Source organism: Dendrobium catenatum, unplaced genomic scaffold (assembly GCF_001605985.2).
Source record: "Dendrobium catenatum unplaced genomic scaffold, ASM160598v2 fragScaff_scaffold_1056, whole genome shotgun sequence".
NCBI lineage: Eukaryota > Viridiplantae > Streptophyta > Magnoliopsida > Asparagales > Orchidaceae > Dendrobium > Dendrobium catenatum.
This window is the reverse complement of record NW_021319518.1, coordinates 8342902-8364804: the sequence shown is the minus strand read 5'-3', so window position 1 is coordinate 8364804 and position 21903 is coordinate 8342902. Positions and strand designations below refer to the sequence as shown.

Genomic DNA, 21903 nt, shown 5'->3' with positions numbered 1-21903 from the left:
AATTAAGAAACAACAACAACATCAAGCTTTTATTCCAATACATGGGGTCGGCTACCTGAATATTTTTTTTCTCCATTGTATCCTATTAAGAATCAAATTCTCATTTAAATCTAATAAAAAAATTATTTCTAGCATTTTCTAACCAACTCTTTTTAGGTATACCTCTACCTTTTTTAAAATAGGGCAAATCTAATGTATCTACTCTCCTAACCAGACCATCTAAGTAGACTCTCCTTAATCTTATATGTCAATAGAGCTACTCCAACCTTTTCATGTATATGCTCATTTTGCATTCTATCTCTAAGAGTAAACCCACTCATCCACCTGAGCATCCTCATCTTTACAACACTTAATTTTATGTTTCTCTTTTAATGGCCAACATTCTACGCCATAAAGTATTGCATGTATCATTGCCATCTTATAGAATTTCCCTCAAGTTTGAGGGGCACTTTTCTATCACACAATAGGTCTGATGCATTCCTTCACTTCAACCATTCAACTTGAATTCTACTAATAATATATCATCTATTTCACCATCACATTGGACAATAGACCCGAGACATCTAAAACATGTTATCTAAGTAAAGACTTAATCGCCCAAACTCACAATCATCCTACTAGATCTATTACTACTAAAATTACACTCCATATATTCGGTTTAATCTACTCAAACAAAAACCTTTAGATTTTAAGGTTGACCTCCATAATTCAAGTTTACCTTATCAAGTTTACCTTCAACTCTATCTCTAGTCTTATCAACAAGAAAAATATCATTAACAAAAAGCATACACCAAAGTACATCCTCTTGCAGATGTCTGGTAAGAACATCCGTGAATAAAGCAAAAAGATATGGGCTTAAAGTTGATCCTTGATGTAATTCAACTAAAATAGGAAAACATTTGGTCAAGCCACATTGTGTTTGAACACAAGTAACAACTCATGCATATATATTCTTAATGACTTGATTATAAGCATTATTAACCACTTCCTTTTCTAGAATTCTCCATAACACTGATCTTGGAACTTTATCATAAGTTTTCTCTAAATCAATATATATCATATGTAAATCCTCCTTATTCTCTCTATACTTTTCCATCAAACCTCTCAATAAATGTATAGCTTCCATAGTAGACATACCCGGCATGAATCCAAATTGATTTTGAGAAACATTAGTATCACATCATAACCTATGCTTAATAATTCTCTCCTATAGTTTTAAAGTATGACATATTAACTTAATTACTTTATAATTCGCACACTTTTATGCATCACCTTTATTCTTAAAAATGAAAATCAACACACTCCACTCATCTGGCATATTTTTAGTCTTCAAAATAATATTGAAAAGTTTCGTAAGTCACAAAATTCCTTCATCTCCAAAATATTGAAAAAATAAGTGCATAAAAGAAACAAGAATGAAAACTGATTATCATGATTTGTCCACAACGAGCCTACGACTGCTCACCAAGTCCTCTCAAAATTAGTTCAACTATCCTCTATTTTGCTACTGCAAGATAAAGAAGCATCTCACCATCATAGGTAATGGAGAAACCCTACACGTCTATATAAGAATGAGAAGCAAGTTATTCCTAGCATAACATGCTATGTGATCAAATTCTTACAAAGATACTTTTGAGATCCAAAATCTCTTTCTCAAGACAAATCAAACAAGGCTCAAAAAAAAAAAATTACAATTATGAAGATTGTATGGTGTTAAAAGAAGAATATGAATTTTTGTGGAACTCACTTTTTTCTCTCCCTAGAAACTCACTCTCTAGGGTTTTCAAATAGTGTACACTTTCAACCTTCACTTAAAACACATTAGCTCATACATGCACTAACCTCAATTAGCACATTAGCTAACATTAAATGTAAGCTTAAGCTCATGGGTTAACATAAATATGGTAACTTCGGGTTGTAATTCCCAATTTGGATGATGAATGAGTTCTTTAAAGTCCAATATATTTGATTCATCCTCTCAGCCCAAAAATACGCAAAAAAAAATTATGAAAGGCAAGCTTAAATTTTCACCGAAAAAAAAAATCATATCCCATTTTTCACATATTTCGAAAACATTAAAAAAAATTATAAAATTCTACATTTCTTTTAGAAAATATACACACATCTGAAGTCTTTAATTTACATTATGTACATTTTTTTTATATTTTTCAAAGTGTTGGTGAAATAGATAGGGATATTATTAGTAGAATTCAAGTTGGATGGTTGAACTGGAGAAATGCATCGGGCCTGTTGTGTGATAGAAAAGTGCCCCTCAAATTAAGGTAAAATTCTATAAGATGGTCGTGAGACTTGCAATGCTTTATGGCGCAGAATGTTGGCCATTAAAAAAGAAACATAAAATTAAGTGTTGCAGAGATGAGGATGCTCAAGTAAATGAGTGGCTTTACTCTTAGAGACAGAATTTAAACGAGCATATACGTGAAAATATTGGAGTAGCTCAAGTGGCAGACAAGATTAGAGAGAGCGCCTTAGATGGTTTGGTCACATAAAATGTCGGCCTTCCTATAAACTGGTTAGGAGAGTAGATGCAACACTTAATGATGAGGAATGTGGTAGTTGTGCGGGGGTAGCAAGAGAGAGAAAATCTCTCCTTCCCTCCAATTTTAGAAAGGAGGGTGAATTATTTTCTCTAGGTAGAGAGATAAATGGAATGAGAATGAGGGGGTGTTTGAGGTGGAGAGGGAACTGCATAGATGGAGATATGGTGGGTTTTCTCTCCCTTTTACAGAGAAAATTCTATCTAAGTATAGAGAGAGAAAGTGAAATGGGATTGGACTTTTTCGTGGAGGTGTAGGAGGTGGTAAGAAAAACCAAATCCTAGAAAAATTTCAAGCTTCCATTCTAATCTTTTTCCACATTTTTTTCCGCATAAAGCTCAATCACTTAGGAAAAATTAAAGTTTATACCAGTCATTAACTTATCAAACCCTTGTTTTATGATCCTATCTAGATTCAAACCTGAACCGAGGCCACCAAAAGCAATAATGAACCTAAGAAGGAACCCATTTTAGTGAAATTTTGAAACAGACCTAATTTCAACCGGCCCCATGTAGTTGAAGTCAGATAACTGGCCCAAAGTCCAAACTCTTTCCCTTAGTTGAACAGTACCACCATAATACTTCTTTCACTTCCAATCCTCTGCAGAAATCATTACAAATTGCATACTGGTTGACCACATCCTTGTCCCATTCAACTGTCTGGCAATGAAATCAGCTCTGACTGCTACTGAATGTCAACGTAGACCACTTCCATGAGATAAAATTTTCTGTTACTTCCATCAGCACTCTACTTCCTCCCTCACGAGTCTTACTGAGCAGGTGCTTCACCTAGAGTTTAGCTCTCAATCTTATATATTACATTAAAAAACAAACGTTCAATTGTGCTGGTAGTTGATTCCAAATTGAAAGTCTAAATTGAATTCAACTTGATTGACCAATCTCATGTTATATATAGGACTATGCTTAAAAAGCTCCATTAAAGTTTATTAACACTATTTTTTGCGTTCAACTGTAAATGGCAACATTGTTCTAAGAGAGCGATCGACCAAAATCATTGCAATCATGTGATAAAAACTTAAGCAAGCTGGATTTACTGATATCCTAACATTTTCATGAACAATGTTAACAGAAATGAAATTAGAATCATGTATACATTTGATTTCTAACAAAAGATTAATAAAAATTCATATCATTTTGTATAAGTTTCACTTACTTTTAGTTGCAGCTTTGATATTTAATATTTCTACTTATCCTCTCATTAACATTTCTAATTTGCATATCTCCAACTTTATCTATATATATATATCCCCCTTGTTGGATTTCTCTCTCCTCTGAGTACAATCTCTCTTAGTCCTTTCTCTCTAAACATGATATCTGCTCTGGCTCGCAAATGTCTATCTCTCTTTGAATCTCCAATGACAAGGCAAAGAAAGGATTAAACTAGCTATCACTCAACAAATAGTATCCTAACCAATATATTTCCAATATGTTTACTTTGTAATTACTATTATTAATAGCTTTTGTTGCCATCTCATGATTCCCAAACAATTTGACATAATAACCAACCAGACACACATTTGGGGCAATGAAAAGTAGGACCTGAGAAAACATTCTATGCAATTATTTCGATAAAGATGAAATGGATTAGCATTAATAGATTATGTAAATCTTAATTGCCAGACAAATTTTATTAATGAAAAGGGAACAAACTTTTTCCCGACCCCACGTAGTGGGATAAAGGCTTGATGTTGTTGTTGTTGTTGTTGAACAAACTTTTTCATTCCTCAAGCAAATATGCATATTAAAAAGTATCTAAGTTGTATTTCTTGAACACAGGTAAGCTTCATCTTCAACGATTCAGATACTTGCATGGAGGACAGAACATTTCTCTCGTCATGCAACCAGCATAAAATGAGCATGGTTTTGCGATAATACATGGTTGTTACAATGTTAAACAATGGTTATCATGGTGAATGCACACATGCAAAATTTAAGCCTATCTTCTGAATATTAGTAATTGCAGATTTGCAATAATCTCAAGTCCAGGTAGCTCCACACAGCTCAAAGATATACACCACAATCTTTAAAAAAGCTTTTGCTTCCATAAGCATCTTTCAGTTTATTCAAGAGTAAGCCGATAGAGATTCATAGTCTATATGCTACCACTGAGACGAAGGTAGAATTAAGTATATCATCTTGCCTTAGTTACATCAGCATGAGGACATAAATTCAGCACTTTTCCCACACATGCTTCTAACATTCAAAGATTCTAGTCATATTGCACATACCTGGTTACCATGCCATTAATAACGCGCGGCACAAGAACAGGTGCAGCTCTGTTGTTAGTGCGAAAAAAAATTCTGATTCTTTCCATGGCCTCTGCCTCCCGCCGAAAATCAAATTCATACCGAATCTTTAATAGAATAAACAAGCAGAAAAGGCACATAAGAAAAACAATATAGCCCAAAAAAACAAAATATTAAATAATTTCCAATAAAAAAACATTTTCACTGACAAAATTTTAAAGCCGAATTCTACATAATGATCAAAGAGAACCTTGTTGGATGGGAATATTTTGCATGCAAGCTATGTTCGGCTAAGCAAATCACTTGAGGCTATTTATTTGGTAGTAAAATAAGTGCATTGCATTCTATTTACATGTATTTTAATTTTTTATTGGTTGATCTTAAGTAAATAAAAAATGATGTAAATATTTGCAGTCCTAGGAATACCTCAAATGAGCATTTTTCTCATGACTTCAGAACTTGTTCGATTTGAGGGAGTTTGAAATGGACACCGTTGTGTATTTCCCGTTCTCAAAACGCCCAAGCCCTTCAACTTATCCTTAGCGCTCCACTTCAAGGGCCCCTCCATCCTTCACAGCCACAAGTCGGCATTCGTAGGCCCCTGTCAAAGTTGGGACATCCCCATCGCAATGAAAAAGCCCACTTTTCTCATGGTCACTAGCCCGTTGTGTTTCCCCTTCTCCACGTGCGTCATCGGCCATTGCCTCCACAGCCCTTACACAATCATCAACCATCTTCAACGCCAAATGTTGATTGCATTGACTTCCATCCTTTGTAAAACGGGTTTGTTTGTTTTTTTTCTTAATTCCACCTTTTAGAGAACAACTTTTGTAATTTTTTTTTCATTTCCTACATTACTATAATTTTTTTGTTTACCACTATAATGAGATTCAATACATCAGATATCACAACTCAGCTAGAAAGTTCAAATTAATAAGGCGGGAACAAATGATTAGACAACAACAACAACAACATCAAGCCTTTATCCCACTACGTGGGGTCGGCTACATGAATCCTTTTTCACCATTGTGTCCTATTAAAAGTCAAATTCTCGTTTAAATCTAATAAAGAAAGGTCATTCCTAATATTTTCTAACCAAGTCTTTTTAGGTCTACCCCTACCTTTCTTAACATAAGTCAAATCTAATACCTCTACTCTCCTAACCGGGTCATCGCAAGGCCGCCGTTTTATGTGACCAAACCATCTAAGGCGACTTTCTCTAATCTTATCTTCTACTGGAGCTACTCCAACCTTTTCACGTATATGCTCATTTCGTATCCTATCTCTAAGGGTAAAGCCACTCATCCACCTGAGCATCCTCATCTCTGCCACACTTAACTTAGTATTATGCTTCTCTTTTAAAGGCCAACATTCGGAACAAATGATTAGACAATTAATTAAAATTTTGTTTACTAACTAACTATGTTAAATACACCAAAAAAGAACTAAATTTTCATATGCATTTTAAAAATAAAATACTATAAATATCTTTCTCTTGAAACGTCGCGCCGATACACGTTTTCTCCTATTTCAATCATTAATTATTTTTAAAAAATACCTATATGTGTTTGCAAATATAGGAGTGAGTCGTAACTCAACTCAATGAGTAAGTCATTCTTCTAAATTACAATAATACAGACATTTTTCTCAACCTACATGCTCATTGTAAAATATAAAGTAATTTTATTTAATAATATTTAAAATTTGAAATGACCATCAATCATATCTTATGCATATTTATAATAATTAAATCCTATCATAATATTTTTATAACTAATAAAATCATCACAGGAGACATAGTCTAAATAGTACCAATGAAGGTATTTTCGTTTCCTTTTCCACAACATTTTTCAAAATCTTTTTCATTTTACACATGTGGGTACACTGCATCTCCAACAAGTGCCATAAAGGGGTGTACTTCATTAATCAGTATGCACATATAAGTATTTCTATCTACTCATTTCAATCATATAATATTTATTAACTTAATATAATAGAGTGAAGCATAATATGCCAATTATCATCTATTCCAAGATGACCAATTATTGAACTAGAGAAAGATAAATCATGATTTAACTTCCAATAATAACTAAATAAATGTGTCAATATCCTTCTATGCATTAAATTTAGAAGAAAACAAAATCATAAGAAAAAACATTCTTATAATTAGAGATATGAGTACTCTTCTGAATTTAAATAACTTGTTGATTCGCAAACTTTCTCATTTGAGCACCTATAATTACGTACAATTATCTAAAGTATCTTTATTATCATAAATAATATATCTAATAATATTTATCTTCCTAAATAGCTATCAAATGCTCCAAAATAAGTCTCATCTTCTAAAAAAAATATTAATAATTCATACATTTTCTATTTAGGTATTTAATTTATTACTAAAATTTATTTTATCACTTAACATAATAATAATTTAATTCACTAATAATGATTATATTTATTTCTCTCTCTCTCTCTCTCTCTCTCTCTCTCTAAAAAAGAAAAAAAACCATAATCTAATTCATTTTATTTTTTTATAAATTTGCTTTCTTATGATATTTTCAATTTATTATTACCAAATATTTTTTTCATCATTTATAATCACATTAATAATTTTGTTAGTCATGGATGTTCTGACTGTTGCAAGAGGATGTACCATGGTGTGTGCTTTTTGCTGATGATATTATTCTTGTTGGTAAGACTAGAGAGAATTGAAGATAAATTCGAATTATGAAGGTCAACCTTAGAGTCTAAAGGTTTTCGTTTGAGTAGATCTAAAACCGAATAGATATAGTATAATTTTAGTAGTAATAGATCTAGTAGGGACTTTGAGCGATCAAGTCATTAATAAGTGTACTCGTTTTAGATATCTTATGTCACACCCATTTTGGGCCTCCTTATAATCAATTTGGAGTATAATAGAGAAGGAAAATCCAAACAGACCCCTTCTTACTAATTCTCATTCTGAGCTACTTCTATCATAATCAGATGAGTAAAAAGTACTTTATTTAGACTCTCCTAACATATCAAACTTTATACTTAACAATAAGAAACATGTCATATACCTCAATTAAATCAAATCAAAAGAAATACAGAGCTTTATTAAAACTTCTTTTTAAGTTGAAGGAAAACATGAATTATGGAGGTCAACCTTAGAGTCTAAATATTTTCCTTTGAGTAGATCTAAAACCGAATACTTGAAGTATAATTATAGAAGTAATAGATCTAGTAGGGGGATTGCGACTTTGGGTGATCAAGTCATTATAAAGAGTATATCATGCCTCTTGTGTGATAAGAAAAGAGGCCCTCAAACTTAAGGGAAAATTTTATAAGATGGTGGTGAGGCCTGCAATACTTTATGGCACAAAATAATGGTCGTTAAAAGAGAAGTATAAAATTAAGTTAAGCTTTGTAGAGATGAGGATGCTCAGATGGATAAGTGGTTTTACTCTTAGAGACAGAATGTGAAACAAATATATACGCGAAAAGATTGGAATAGCTCCAGTGGCATATAAGATTAGAGAGAGTCTCCTTAAATTGTTTGGTCACTTAAAACTTCAGCATTCCGATGATCTAGTTAGGAGAGTAGATCTAATAGATCTAAACTATGTTAAGAAAGGCAGAGATAGTCCTAAAAAGAATTAGAAAGTACTAGAAATGACCCTTTTGTTAGCTTTAAATGAGAATTTGACTCTTAATAAGACAATATAGAAAAAGGATTCATGTAGTCGACCCCATACAGTGGGATAAAAGCTAGATGTTGTTGTTGTATTAAATAAACATCTATTTTAAAATATATAAATTCACTTTTTATTTTATGTTTATTATTAACTAGGATTTGAAAACCGGACCGAACATCGAACCGGAAGAAAGAGAGGTTCACGGTTCGACCGGTCGAACCGGGGTCGAACCGGATGACGTAATAAATAATAATATTATTAAAAAATTAATAAGATTGATAAAATAATGAAATATAATAATCATATAATTTCCTATAAATTATTGTTAATTTATATTACATAGTGTAAGTTATTTAAAAACTTAAAACTCTCAATATAAAATCTTAAATATAATTAAATATTTTATTTTGTAAGATAAAAATTTTTGGAGTTGAAAAATTGAAATTTTACAAATTTTTTAACATAAGAGTAATTCATTTGATAAAAAATAATTATTATTAACTAAAAAATAAAATAAATATTTTACTAAAAAACTTTAAAAAATAAATATTATTCAAATCATAAAAATTAATTTTTATATTATAATTTTTACTTGAGCCGCTTAACGAACAAAAATAAAAGGTGTTAGATATGTAAATAGGATGTTATAAAGTGGTATGTATGTAAATTTCCCTTTATTAATTATTTATAATAAAAAAATTTGAACCGGCTGGTTTTAAAAAATCCGGGCCGGTTCACTGGTTGAACCGGCGGTTTTCGCCAAAACCGGCCGGTTTGAAGCGAAGCCGGTTTTCAGGTTGAACCGAACTGGCCGTCAGACCGGTTCACGGTTGAACCGGTCGAACCGGCCGGTCCGGTCCGATTTTTAAAGCACTGATTATTAATTCACAATTTCTTATTATTTTAATTAAAAACACTTAATTTAAAATTGTTGAATCACACATCCAAGGGGGGCCACGTCAACAATCCGCGGGCAGCAATCTATGGGTTGCAGTTGGAGAACCGTGGGATGTTGAATCACATAACCAAGGGGAGGCCATGTCAGCAATCCGTGGGTTGCAGTTGGAGATCCATGGGATATAATTATTATAATTAATTAGATTAAATTTCTTTCTTTTTTCTATTTATTTTCCTAGAATATATATATATATATATGTATGTATGTAATGATTCGAAGGAATATAATATAATTTGAGTTTCCCTTTAAACAATTTTCTCATAATCTAAAAGAATCATCTTATAACACATTATTCTCCTTCTAAAAAAAAACATTAATACCAATTTCTAAAATAAATAGTTTCATTAACAAACCTATACCTCACTTACCGACCCGTCTCTCTCCCTATCGTCGTTGCAGTACCCATCGTTCATCTCCTTTCTCATGCATGAAACCCCTTCTCATGCACGTTCCAGTCGACGCCGCTCAAGCACCTATTCTACCTCGCACATGATGGCAGCAACCGAACCCTGCCCTAGCTTGATGGTTCACTCATAGGTTTCTTCTCCTCATCGACTCACTCGGCACCACTTGCTTCTATTTCCTTCTTTATCTCTCTCAGTTCTCTCATCTCTCGTCAATTTAAAGGATTGAATCCTCCTTTCGCATCCTCGCAACCCAAACGATGGTCGCCTCCTTCGAAACTCCAAACGAAGAAATAAACACATATTTCTCATCTTCATTGACACCAGGTAATGGAAATCAAAAGCTCGTTTGTCTCCCTTCATGACTCCAAACGATAAAATCGGCCCCTCTTCCTTACAAGTTTAGGCATCGAAAATGACAATCGTCAATTTGGGTTATTACATCAGAAATATTCAAGTTGCTCAAATGTTGGATTTTCTGCTTTTCATTGTACATCACACCAATGAAACAAAAAAAATAGTTCACTTGCATTCAATTTAAAGACAGCCAAACAATTCTGAATATTCAAAACACATAATATATTTTAACCTACAATCAAAAAACACTTGGATTCTAAACACTTTCAAATAAACAGCACCTTAGGCTATAAATAAAACTAATCCTTTTTAATTCACAAGCAAGGAAAGGATGGCCGTTTTTATCATGATCAAGTGTATATGAATTTTTAATAGTGATACAAACAAATCAATGTGGTCAAATTTCATCTCGTCTTATTCTCTGCTTTTGGTCAGCATTTTCTTCTTTTTTAGCCTACTCTATCTAATTTCAGTTCTAGAAATTGCTCCAGAAAACAGTTTTAAATTCACCATATAAAATGATTGCAGAATATCCCAAATCTCCAATCTAAGGCTCAATCTTATTTCTAGCAATATAATGCATCGACTTTGTGAAGAAAACTTCCAAAAAACCAATAAGTTAAGCTCAACACAAGCTTTTTCTGGCATGGTCCGGCATTCACTTCACGTAAGAAAATTAGTATGCTAGCAATTCCTGAAAGCATTATCTTTTAGTGGCCTAGGACGTTTTTATGAGCTAAAATTCAATCAAGTTCAAATCTCTAAAAACTATTGATGAGATAATTATTAAGTAAACTTGTATCGCATCTCATTTACAGCCCAAAAGTAGCGCCTTATACCACTTCCCCAGTTCAGAGAATAAGGCAGTTATATATCTTATTGATGATTTATTAGATCTTGCTTATCAAAATCAAACAGTTTAAACTGCTAAAAATAGTTAATTAAGCAAAAAAGACTGCCATTCTAAATAAGAATTATCAAGATGTTCATAAATAAATTAAAACAAAAAACAAAACAAAAAAATCTAAAACCGAGTCTACAATAAACCATCCCCCTCCCCCCACAGTAATATCTGTTTAATTAATCCAAGCCAGAGACATGTCCTTGTACAACTTTTATCATCCTTCCCATTTTTCCTCTAGTTGGTTAAAAGTCATAAAACTAGAGAAGAAAAAAAATGTTTCCTCTAATTGTCCGTGCTCCAGAGACTTAACGATAGTTTTTTTATCAAACGCCCTTCCTACTAGTTGGTTTCTCTTGGCAGGCAAACTTCCGGGTGGAAGTGCATAAACTTTCACAGCGAATTACAACCCTCAATAATAGAACATCATCAGAAATAGCAGGATAACAACCACAAGTTAACTTTTTACACTCAGAAACATAAATATATACCGAATATTAGACATACACAATAACAAAAATAACAAGTACCTGCTTTTCGACTTCCTTCGTAAGAGAAAATAGATCAAAATTGATCTCCTTTTGCAAGAATTTAGCAAAAGCTTGCAAGTTATGGATATCTATCATCATCAGAAGCTCACCACCAGGATGCTGAACCTAAATTAAAAGCAACGAAGCAGCTAGAGCATCAACCACGAATAAGAGAAGGGAACTGACTAGAGGTACTACACCTTGACCGCAACATCAGTATTTGCATTTCTTAATCTTGCGCGATGTACCTACGATTGTAGATGCTGCTGATTTTATAACTCAGAAAAAGATATATTTTAAAATGCTGAGATCAATTAAGAAATAATAAGAATATCCTATAACGGTATAATAGGTTTACCTAGATGATAGAAAACCTTCGAAAGATAAGCCCATATCTTTTTACACCCTAAACATAGAATGCTGTTTTAAGTAAATCTCCATTTAACTAGCTACTAAATAAGTTGGGATCACTGAGTTGTACGATGGGGCCAAGATACAAACCGCATTATCATGAGTGCAGTCAATTGATCAGATTCAATATATTTAAAATTTAAAGCTTTGGCATTTTCATGAGGTCAACAATAGGCCAGATTTTTCTCAGAAGTATAGAATAAATAGCAATTACACAATCCAATACTGAAGAAAAAAGTCTGCAACAAATATGCTAAGTTTGTTGAACAAAAATTTGATTTTAACATGTACAAATAACGCATTCATGGTAAACCAAGGTAATTAAGTCAAGGAGCCAAAACAAAGCAGTCAACACATAACAAATTTGATAGGAACCTTGGTCATGGAGAAATCATACGAAAAATGAATGACTATGTTGGTAAGGAGACCAAGTAAAGGGGTATAACCATTCAGGTCTTCACGAGAAATTGCAAACAATATCTCTTTATCAACCATACTGCTAGGGCCACTTTTTTTTCAAAGAAAAAAACCCCAAATCTCAAAAATTCGACTTAATTTTTTTTCATGGAAACTTTCAGAAAATTGACAACTACCTTAATAGGGAAATTAGGCTATTAGTTTAAATGGTTTGTTATGTAGATAATGCTGATCAAAATGACCAATAGAATGGTTCAATCAAAGCACCAACTTTCGTATTAGGAAGTGGATTTGATTGTTGTACACTAAACCTTCGTACCACTTAGCTTCTTTCTAAGGAGGAAATTGGTGTATATTATTTATTAGGGTTCTCCCTTCTTTATAATAAGAAATTGGATGCAATGTTTTAGGGTAGACCCAAAGGATAAAGACCGTTCTCCATATATAAAGAACCTTCATATTTAATAAAATTATATGATGAAGCCTGAAGGTACTATATGGAAAGTCCAACAACTAGTAGAGTTAATTAAATTCACATTTGGCATTTTACAAAGCTTTGAGAAAAATAATAATATTATTACCTAAGAGAACAAGAGTCCTTTTTATTATCAAGTTCAAGGTTCATCAACTCCGGCGAGTTGGTAGCACTGACAACATCCAAAGCAATCGAACAGCAGATCTTTCTTTCTTACAATTGCCTTCATTTCTACTAGATGAAGGTACTACAGCCGGTTGTCATCAGACATTAGCTCCAGTGAGGTAAAACTCCTAAACTTAGAAAACCTAGGTCTCCCGGCCCTTGTGATTGTGTATGACGATCCCACAAACATTAGATCTTTGTAGAAACTTCATTTGATGCTCTCAAACCTAATAACGCCCATTATCCCCTTCACCAACTCATGAAAATCTGGGATTTCCAATGGGTTGCTCTCATTTGAGCATCCGAAGTGGGAGGCAATGAGTGTCAAGTCATTGGACTCGTGCCCAATGACCTTCCAATGCATGAAATTGCATTCATATTACATCCCAATTCCCAAATCTTCGCCTACAATGAACCGTAGGTTTTTGTAGCCATCAAATCCAAATCCAACGGCTACACACTTAACTAAAGCATGATGCTTAGGACATAGATTAAACAAAATTAATCTAAAAGAAAATGTTGTGGGCCTCACATGCTAGGACTCATGGATTTTCCTAAGCCTTGGTGAATGCCAAAATTTGAGTTTGATTAATTAAGAAAATCCCAAATTATTGTCAAACTTCTCACAAACCCTTAAAGGCCTATATTGCAAATCTCACAAGAGTATAGTTAATTAAATTCACATTTGACATTTTACAAAGCTTTGAGAAAAATAATAATAATAATAATTGATTGAATTTTTAAATTTCCTAAAAATTGTTTATCATCTTAGCACACTTCTAGGATTCTTAGATCAAGTCAAAATTGATCTTAAATTCCTCTCAAGCCATAGATATGATCATTCCTATTTAAATGAATTTAAGACATTCTAAAAAATAAATAGAAATTATCTTCTAAGAGCCCTCCTTCCACATGTATGATGATACTTTAGGGCTCCCTAAAGTTCCAAGCACTTCATAACAAGAACTCTAGGACCCCTTAAGAGCCACCACAAACTTAGAAGTCCCAAACTTAACTTGAGTCAACCCGCCCAGCCTCCCCTGTACTCGATGTTTCCATGAACTCTCACCAAGGTTCTCAAATGACTTCTAAAGAGTTCAAAAGAGCACAAAACGAACCTCAAGAACAAAAATCTAAGCCTCATTAAACTCATTTGTTGAGCCAAATCAACAAATGATATTTACCTTAGCTTCATTTGTTTAACCCAAATTAAGCAAGCAAACCTTCACCCTTGAACCCAAAAAAAGCTCGAGGACCACTTTTATAATTTGTAACCCCAAAGTTACAAATCATATCTTTTTATGGACCCATAAGTCCTAGAAAATTCTCCATATTCCTTAGCCTCAAAGCTATAAGAGTTTATCCAACCCTTAGCCTAAAATTTATAGCTTAGAATTTTTTCTTTTAGCCTAAAAGCTATAAGAATATTCATCCCTTTAGCCTCAAAGCTATAGGTCCTCCTCTCCTCAATTTGCTTGATCCCCAATCAAGTAAGTAAATCCCCTAACCCTTAGCCCAAAATTTACAAATTAAATCACTCTTTTTTCTTTAGCCTAAAAGCTATAGGAACCCATCAACCTTGGCTTCAAAGCTATAGGTTAAATCCATTCTCTCTTCCTTGAACCTCAAAGCCAAGGCTCGCGTATTTGGCCCAATCAAATAGATGATCCCTGTATTTAAACCCAAATTCTAGATTCCCATCACTAAGGCAAAATAGGTGATTTTTTCTATCATTAACACTAAAACTTAAGCTTCTAGATCTCTAACGTCTCTTTCTCTTGAAATTCACATTACCCAATTACGTGAATTTTAGTAAGAACTAAGTAAAACCCTTAGGTATATTTGTTTTGCCCTATTAAGTAAACTTCTCTCTTATCCAAATACAAAAGAATATCTAAAATTCATAAAACACAGCTAGGTTTATTTTTATGAAAAAGCGTATCATTCCACCCTAAAAAGTTGAATACTTATTCCTTTGAATTTTAGGATACCATGAGTGATAGGTTTGGCTCAAAACAAGCAGTGGTCCATAGATTATGTATGCAAGTCAAATTCTCATTTAAATCTCGTTTAAATGTAATAAAAAAATTTATTTTTAATACTTTTTTCAGTCTTTTTAGATATACATCTACCATTTTTAATATAGGTTGGATTTAATATATCTACTCTCTTAACAGGATCATTAGAAGAACAACATTTTATATGACCAAAACCATCTAAGGTGACCATCTCTAATCTTATCTAAACAAGAGCTATTCTAACCTTTTTCACATATATACTCATTTTGTATTCTATCTCTAAGTATAAAGTCACTCATCCACCTAAGCATCTTCATCTCTCTAACACTTAACTTTGTCTCCTGTTAATGACCAATATTCTATGCCATAAAGCATTCCAGGTCTCACCATCATCTTATAAAATTTTCCTCTAGGTTTGAAGGATAATTTTGTATCATACAATAGGCCCAATGCATTCCTCCACTTCAACCAACCAAAATGAACTCTACTAATAATATCCCTGTCAATCACCATCGCTTTGAACAATAAACCCAAGATATCTAAAACGTGCAATTTTTTTAATTACTTGATCACTAAAATTACACTCAATATATTCAATTTTAGATCTACTCAAACAAAAATCTCTAAAATGACCTCATAATTCAAGTTTTTCATCAACTCCCTCTCTAGTCTTATCAATGAGAAGAATATCATCAATAAAAGCATACATGATGGTATATCCTCTTGCAAATATCTAGTAACAACATCCATGACTAAAGCAAAAAAGATATTGGCTTAAAGTTGATCCTTGATATAATCCAACTAAAATAAGAAAATATTTGGTCAAACCACATTGTGTTTGAACAAAAGTAACAGCTTCTATATACATATCCTTAAGAACTTGAACATAAGCATCATTAGCTCTTTTCTTTTCTAAAACTCTCAAGATCACTTCTCCTAGAACTTTATCATATAATTTCTCTAAATCAATAAATATCATATGTAGATCCTCCTTGCTCTTTCTATACTTCTCCATCAAATCCCTCGAAAAATATATAGCTTCCATAATAGACCTACTCAGCCTGAATCCAAACTGATTTTAAGTAACACAAATATCATGCATAACCTATGCTTATTTGTTCACTCCCAAAATTTTAATATATAACATAATAATTTAATTTCTCTATAATTCGCACAATCATGTGCATCAAATTCATTCTTAAAAATAAAAACCAACACTCTACTAATCTGGCATGTTTTTAGCATTCAAAATAATATTAAAAAGTTTAGCAAGCTGAGAAATTTCTTGATCTCCCAAGCATTTACACACTTCTATTGAAATATTGTCAGCTCCTGCTACTTTTACATATTTTATTTTCTTTAATGACTCTCCAACTTTTATTTTACTAATATGATAATAAGAAGAATTTATATTTTTATTTAGCATGCTAAGGTCATTAAAGTCAACCATATTCTTAAAATTTTCATTAAAAAGTTTATTGAAATATCTCATCCACCTATATTGAATATCCTCTTCTAAAAAAGCTCTTTTTGATATTCATCTTTAATACTTATTTGAAATAAATCTTTACTAATACTATCTCTTTGCTTAACTAACTCATACATACATCTTTCGCCTCTCTTCGTATCCAATCTATCATATAAATCACTAAAAGCTAAATTATTATCATACATATTACTTTCCTAGAATCCCTACAGACCGCTCTATATCTATCACAATTTTTCAAGTTTTTATATATAAATCAATTTTTATAACAAAACTTCTTATTTTTTTATCTTTTTTTGCACATTTTGATTCCACCGCCAATTTTTTCATTATTAAGAATTTTTTTATGACTCCAAGCACATGCTTTATAATATTCTTAATATCACTAATTATTTTTTTAAACATAATATTAACTTCCTCAAGAATAACTCAAATCTTAAGACTTAAATCTTACTATAAAAAATATTTTTATTTGTGATCTTTAAATATCACATCATTTTATTTTTCATTTTTTACCAATTCATCTTAAATTCCAAAATTAATAAGCAATGTTGGAAAGATAAACTTTCATTTAGAATACTTTTAGAATCTTTACAATCTAAACGATTTGCTTTCTTATAAAAAAAATATTTAATTTGAGTTTTATAATATACATTCTTATAATTAATGGGATGCTCCTCAATTTTTGTACATAAAGATTTAGCAATTATAAAATCATAAGTTAGAGTAAAATCTAATATTGTTCAACCACTTTCATTAGTCGCTCCAAACCCATAGTCATCATTAATTACTTTTAAAATCTTCTATCACTCTATAATATATCAATTTAAATCTCCTCTAATAAAAACTTTTTTCTTCAAAAGATATCATTTGTATCAATTCTAGTAAGTTACTTTAAGATTTTATTTTTGAATACATATCCAGACTTACTTGAGAAGTATAAACATATATAACATTAATAATCTTAGCATCAACAATAAACTTTAAATCTATAATTTATCTCTAATTTTATTAATTTCTATAACATTATATTTTAAACAATTATTTATAATCACATCTCCATCATTTCTAGTACGACTACCACCTGAATATTAAAGTTTAAATCATGAACTATCAATCTCTTTAGCATTTTGCTCAACACAATTAGTTTCTTGAATACATAAAATATTCATCTTCGTATAAATAATAATATTTATTAATTTCACAAATTTGCCTATAAGTACATATATTCTAAGTTTTTATCCTGATTCTAATTTTATGGACTAGCTTATTTGCCCGCATATGTCCATGTTGTGGAAACCCTTATTTAACATTACACTCGGGCCCCGATGCAACAACCCTTACACACTTTACAGCATATACAGGTCATGCAGCCCTTCACTTTCAGAGAACGTCATAGGATTAAGTCCATTAACACAATATCATATATGATTTATGTCATAATTATTCAACAAATTTTATGTTGGTTGTCTTTAACTAACACAATCCTTCATTTTTTTTATCCAAAGCTTGGGACCTGACAACTGCAATGTTATTCAATAGAGTGCTTAACAAACATAATTTATAATTAAGATCTTAAATAAAATAGTTGTTGCATTCAATTTGAATTGAAATTAAAAAAATAATGGCATCCATAATGCCATACTCAAGTATAAATTAAAATAGTTATTTCAAAATCAAAATTATCTCTTGTACCATTTGAATTTAAAAATAATGGCATGCATGATGTGATAATTTTTAAATGTATTCAAATTCAAATTCAAAACTATCATATAGCAGCCATATATTGGGTCCAAGTGTCATCTCATGGAACCAAGTGGATTAGTTTAGTATATATAAAGATATTCAATTTTAGATTGTGGCGGATTATTTTTTGTGTGAAGTTATTTTAAAGTTATAATAAATTTGTAAACATTGCCCATTGATAGATCGGGCATGGTCTATCCAATAGCATGAAAAAACATCATATCATTAGCCTTATCCAAACTATTTTAGGTATGAATCCTCATTTTCCATTTTGGTGAGTGCTGCAGTAGGTGTAAAATATATACTACACAAATCTTTATGAACAGTTTCTATCCAGGTTAGATTACCCTTTTTTTTTTCATTGTAACCTTTGATCCAAATTTATTTATCAATCTAATTATGCATTTTCTACCAATTCATCGCAAATGTTGAAGCCACCTAGCCTAAACCTTGAAAGAATGCATGAAGCCATAATGTCTAATGCTTTCAAGCCTTAAACCCTTTCCTTCGCTAGAGTATTTATACATGTAACATGTGTGGAAACACAAACAGGGAAGTAAACACTTCCCAGCAGAATGATGATTGTTGCTATATCGTCCCCAACTTTATAGACAAGAAAATCCAGAAAAGTACAAGGAAATCACAGAAAGTTCAAGTGAACAAAAAAAAAGCAATAGTAACCCAACCTTCTCTATAAAAGCTTTAGCTTATATGTAATTCAATTGGATAGAATGTTGACAAACCTGTGCAATTGAAGCAGATCCAACTGGTTCAACATCAAATCGTTCAAAGACTTCATCAAATTTTTTTCCTAATTCCTCCTCAACCACTTGCTGAACTACTTTAAATGGTGTTTCAGGAGCTCTGTCACACAAAGTAACAAGTCTTCTCACCCATGCAGCTGGGGCCAAATCTGGTTTACCAAAGATTTGTGCGGCCTGATAAATATTACATCAATATTATTCTATTGTGAATTGTTTGACGTACTTCGAGCATGAAGAAGCAAGCAGTTAACCGTTCAGCGACAAAAGGCATACTCATTAAAGATAACCCTGATCAGATCATCATAAGATATAGAAGCTTCCTTAATGAAAGAAGAGTACAGATTTATTGTCTTTATTTCTCATGTGCTATAGAAGTAAGACTATATTTTGTTTTATTTATTTTCTCTTGCATGAGAAAGTTAATAGTTATGGTTTCTTTTTATTACTCATATGTGAGAAAATCGAGTATCTTTATAGTCTTTCATACTTTACTAAGCTTCAGCACTACTTCTGTGAAAGAGATCAACAGAGTTAGTATTAGTTTGTTGTCATAGGCCTAAGAAAAAAAATATTAAATGGCTACTTCAACACAGGGAGAATAGCTCAAGGATAAATGGATAGTGAATAAGCCAAGCTAAACCAAACGAAGGCCAAATCATCGAGGTCTAAGGCATCTAACTTATCAAAAACTAGAAGTCCCTATCACTTTGGCACTAGGAAAAAATTGAAGTCCGTATCACTTTGGCACTAGCATGGTTCTCTAAGCCAAGAGAGTTGATCAAAGTGATATAAAAGAATGGTGAAAATAAAAAACAAAAAGATTTTTCTCTCATGTCTTGCTCTGTGTTTTTCTCTCATGTTGCTGTTTTCTATGATCAACCAAACATTGAGCCACCAAACAAAAAACAAGCGAAACAAAGAAGAAGTCCCTCCCTAACTGCATTTTAGGAAAGGGGTCATCAATAGCAACAGTCTATAATTGATGATTCTTCGTGTATAAATGGCCCTCGGCACTCACCATCACGAGATTAGCCGCAACAAGAAAGCTCGCCATTCATAATTGCTCAATGCAAATCTACTCCAGAAACACAAAGCAACCAAAAGAAAACCGCAACCACGTTTCCAAATCGATTACCTTGAGGAAGAAGCCACCAAGCTCGGAACAGAGTAAGTACATCTTCTCAGCGGCGAGCACGTGTTGCCGCTCCCACATGGCCTCTTGCTCGCCGGCATCCCTGACTAACCTTGTTCGGAGTTGGCAAACCTTATAGCCGACATAGATGTCCACAGCCCGCACCCAGAACTGGAGCGAGCGCTCAAAGGGCTTCCACCGATCCGAAAACTTCTCCTTGAGCGACATTCTATCCTTGGAGGCGAAGCAAGGCCTCCCAAAAATAAAAGAGAGCTTCTCTCCAATGCATAACACAAAGCATTGCGGAGCGATCATGTATGGCTGCTAAGTCGGGGGAGAGCAGCGGTCCCTTTATGAGAAAGTGATCATGTTTTTCCCCAAAAACAAAAACAGTGGTTATGTGGATCGGTGGAATGTTTTTTTTTTATTTTAACGAGGGTCTTATAAGGTTGTCGGTTTAGCAAGTATAAAAAATAACCTAAAAATGGAATGATTTGTAATTAGGAATTTTGAATTTATATATCTTAAGATAAAAAAAAAATAGATCAGTATTTTTTTAAAATTAGAAATGATGCCCAAAATTTTTTCAAACACAAAATAATTTGTATAAAAAAAATGAAGCCTCATTCATTCGTTCCACTTCTGTTTTCCCCTCTGCAGTCTTTATTATACCATCGTGCAAATTTTATTTGCTCGAGAGAGATTGCATTGGTGCCTGCAAGTGCCTCCAATGGTTTCAATAAAGTTTTAATATAGTTTGCACAAATATTTTAATAAAGTGGTAAGAATAATGTACGATTATGTCTTCGAGTATAGTTTGATCGTGGATTAAAGAATTTTCTAGCGTTGATCTTCCATTTTTCAAACATAATTCGGTCAATCTTCAAACATGAATGCACGATGATCGAATATGGCTTACTCTGGTGAATGGTAAGGCCTCTCAATTCTTCATGTATTGCGGAGCTAAAAGAAATAACATAAGTCATGAAAAATACAAAAACAACTCCCATATTATGGGGCAAGTACCTCCGATTCAAGGGTTGCTAGTATAATTGCATCATACTTCAATTTATCATCCAGTTAATTACAAGTTAGGTAGCTCTTTGAAAATAGCAAGTTTAATAAAGTATTATATTTCCATGTAATGAAAAAAAAAACATTTAAAGCAAGGTGACGAAATAAGGTAAATAAGTATGATGCATCTATTGCGCTCTGAAAAAAATACTTATGGAGCTTGCAAACTAAGAAATTGGTAAACTCAAGTACGTCAGTGATCATGAGCCTTGAATAAAAACATACTTGTATGTTAGAAGTTAGATTGAAAAATCATTAACAAACTTAATCATGACTCATTAGGCATATACTCAAGGATAATCCCATTGTATATGATCTGAATATGAAGTCAAAGATAGTCATATCATATGAAAGAGGGACCAATAAATTAATTTGTTTTATGAGAAGATTCGGCAGTGTCGAGAGCAAGCTCTCACTTATATAAGAGGACCCTAGTAAAGCATTCTTTCAAAAGTTATCATCTTACTTGATTTTGCTACGCAAAAAATTTTAATATTTTTGATCTTTAGCAGGAGAATGAATGATGTTTCTTGTACATACATTTATGTTTGGGTGTGCATTAAA

At 32.4% G+C, this 21903-nt stretch overlaps 1 protein-coding gene across 3 annotated transcripts in view; it reads right to left on the bottom strand.

The window, feature by feature from the left end:
• LOC110104999 (uncharacterized protein slr0889) overlaps positions 1-20676 on the bottom strand; it is a 36660-nt gene extending 15984 nt beyond the window's left edge. Inside the window, exons 1-5 of one of the 3 annotated variants that reach the window (XM_020834331.2) lie at positions 20269-20676; positions 19113-19307; positions 11852-11899; positions 11652-11777; positions 4807-4931 (exon numbers count right to left, since the gene is read on the bottom strand). In XM_020834331.2, coding sequence (XP_020689990.1) covers positions 4807-4931; positions 11652-11777; positions 11852-11899; positions 19113-19307; positions 20269-20580 — 806 coding nt within the window. In that variant the 5' untranslated portion in view covers positions 20581-20676. The remainder of the gene's footprint in view (positions 1-4806; positions 4932-11651; positions 11778-11851; positions 11900-19112; positions 19308-20268) is intronic. The other 2 variants (XM_020834330.2, XM_028698219.1) reach the window with 2 other exon arrangements.
• Between the last annotated feature and the right edge of the window lie 1227 nt (positions 20677-21903).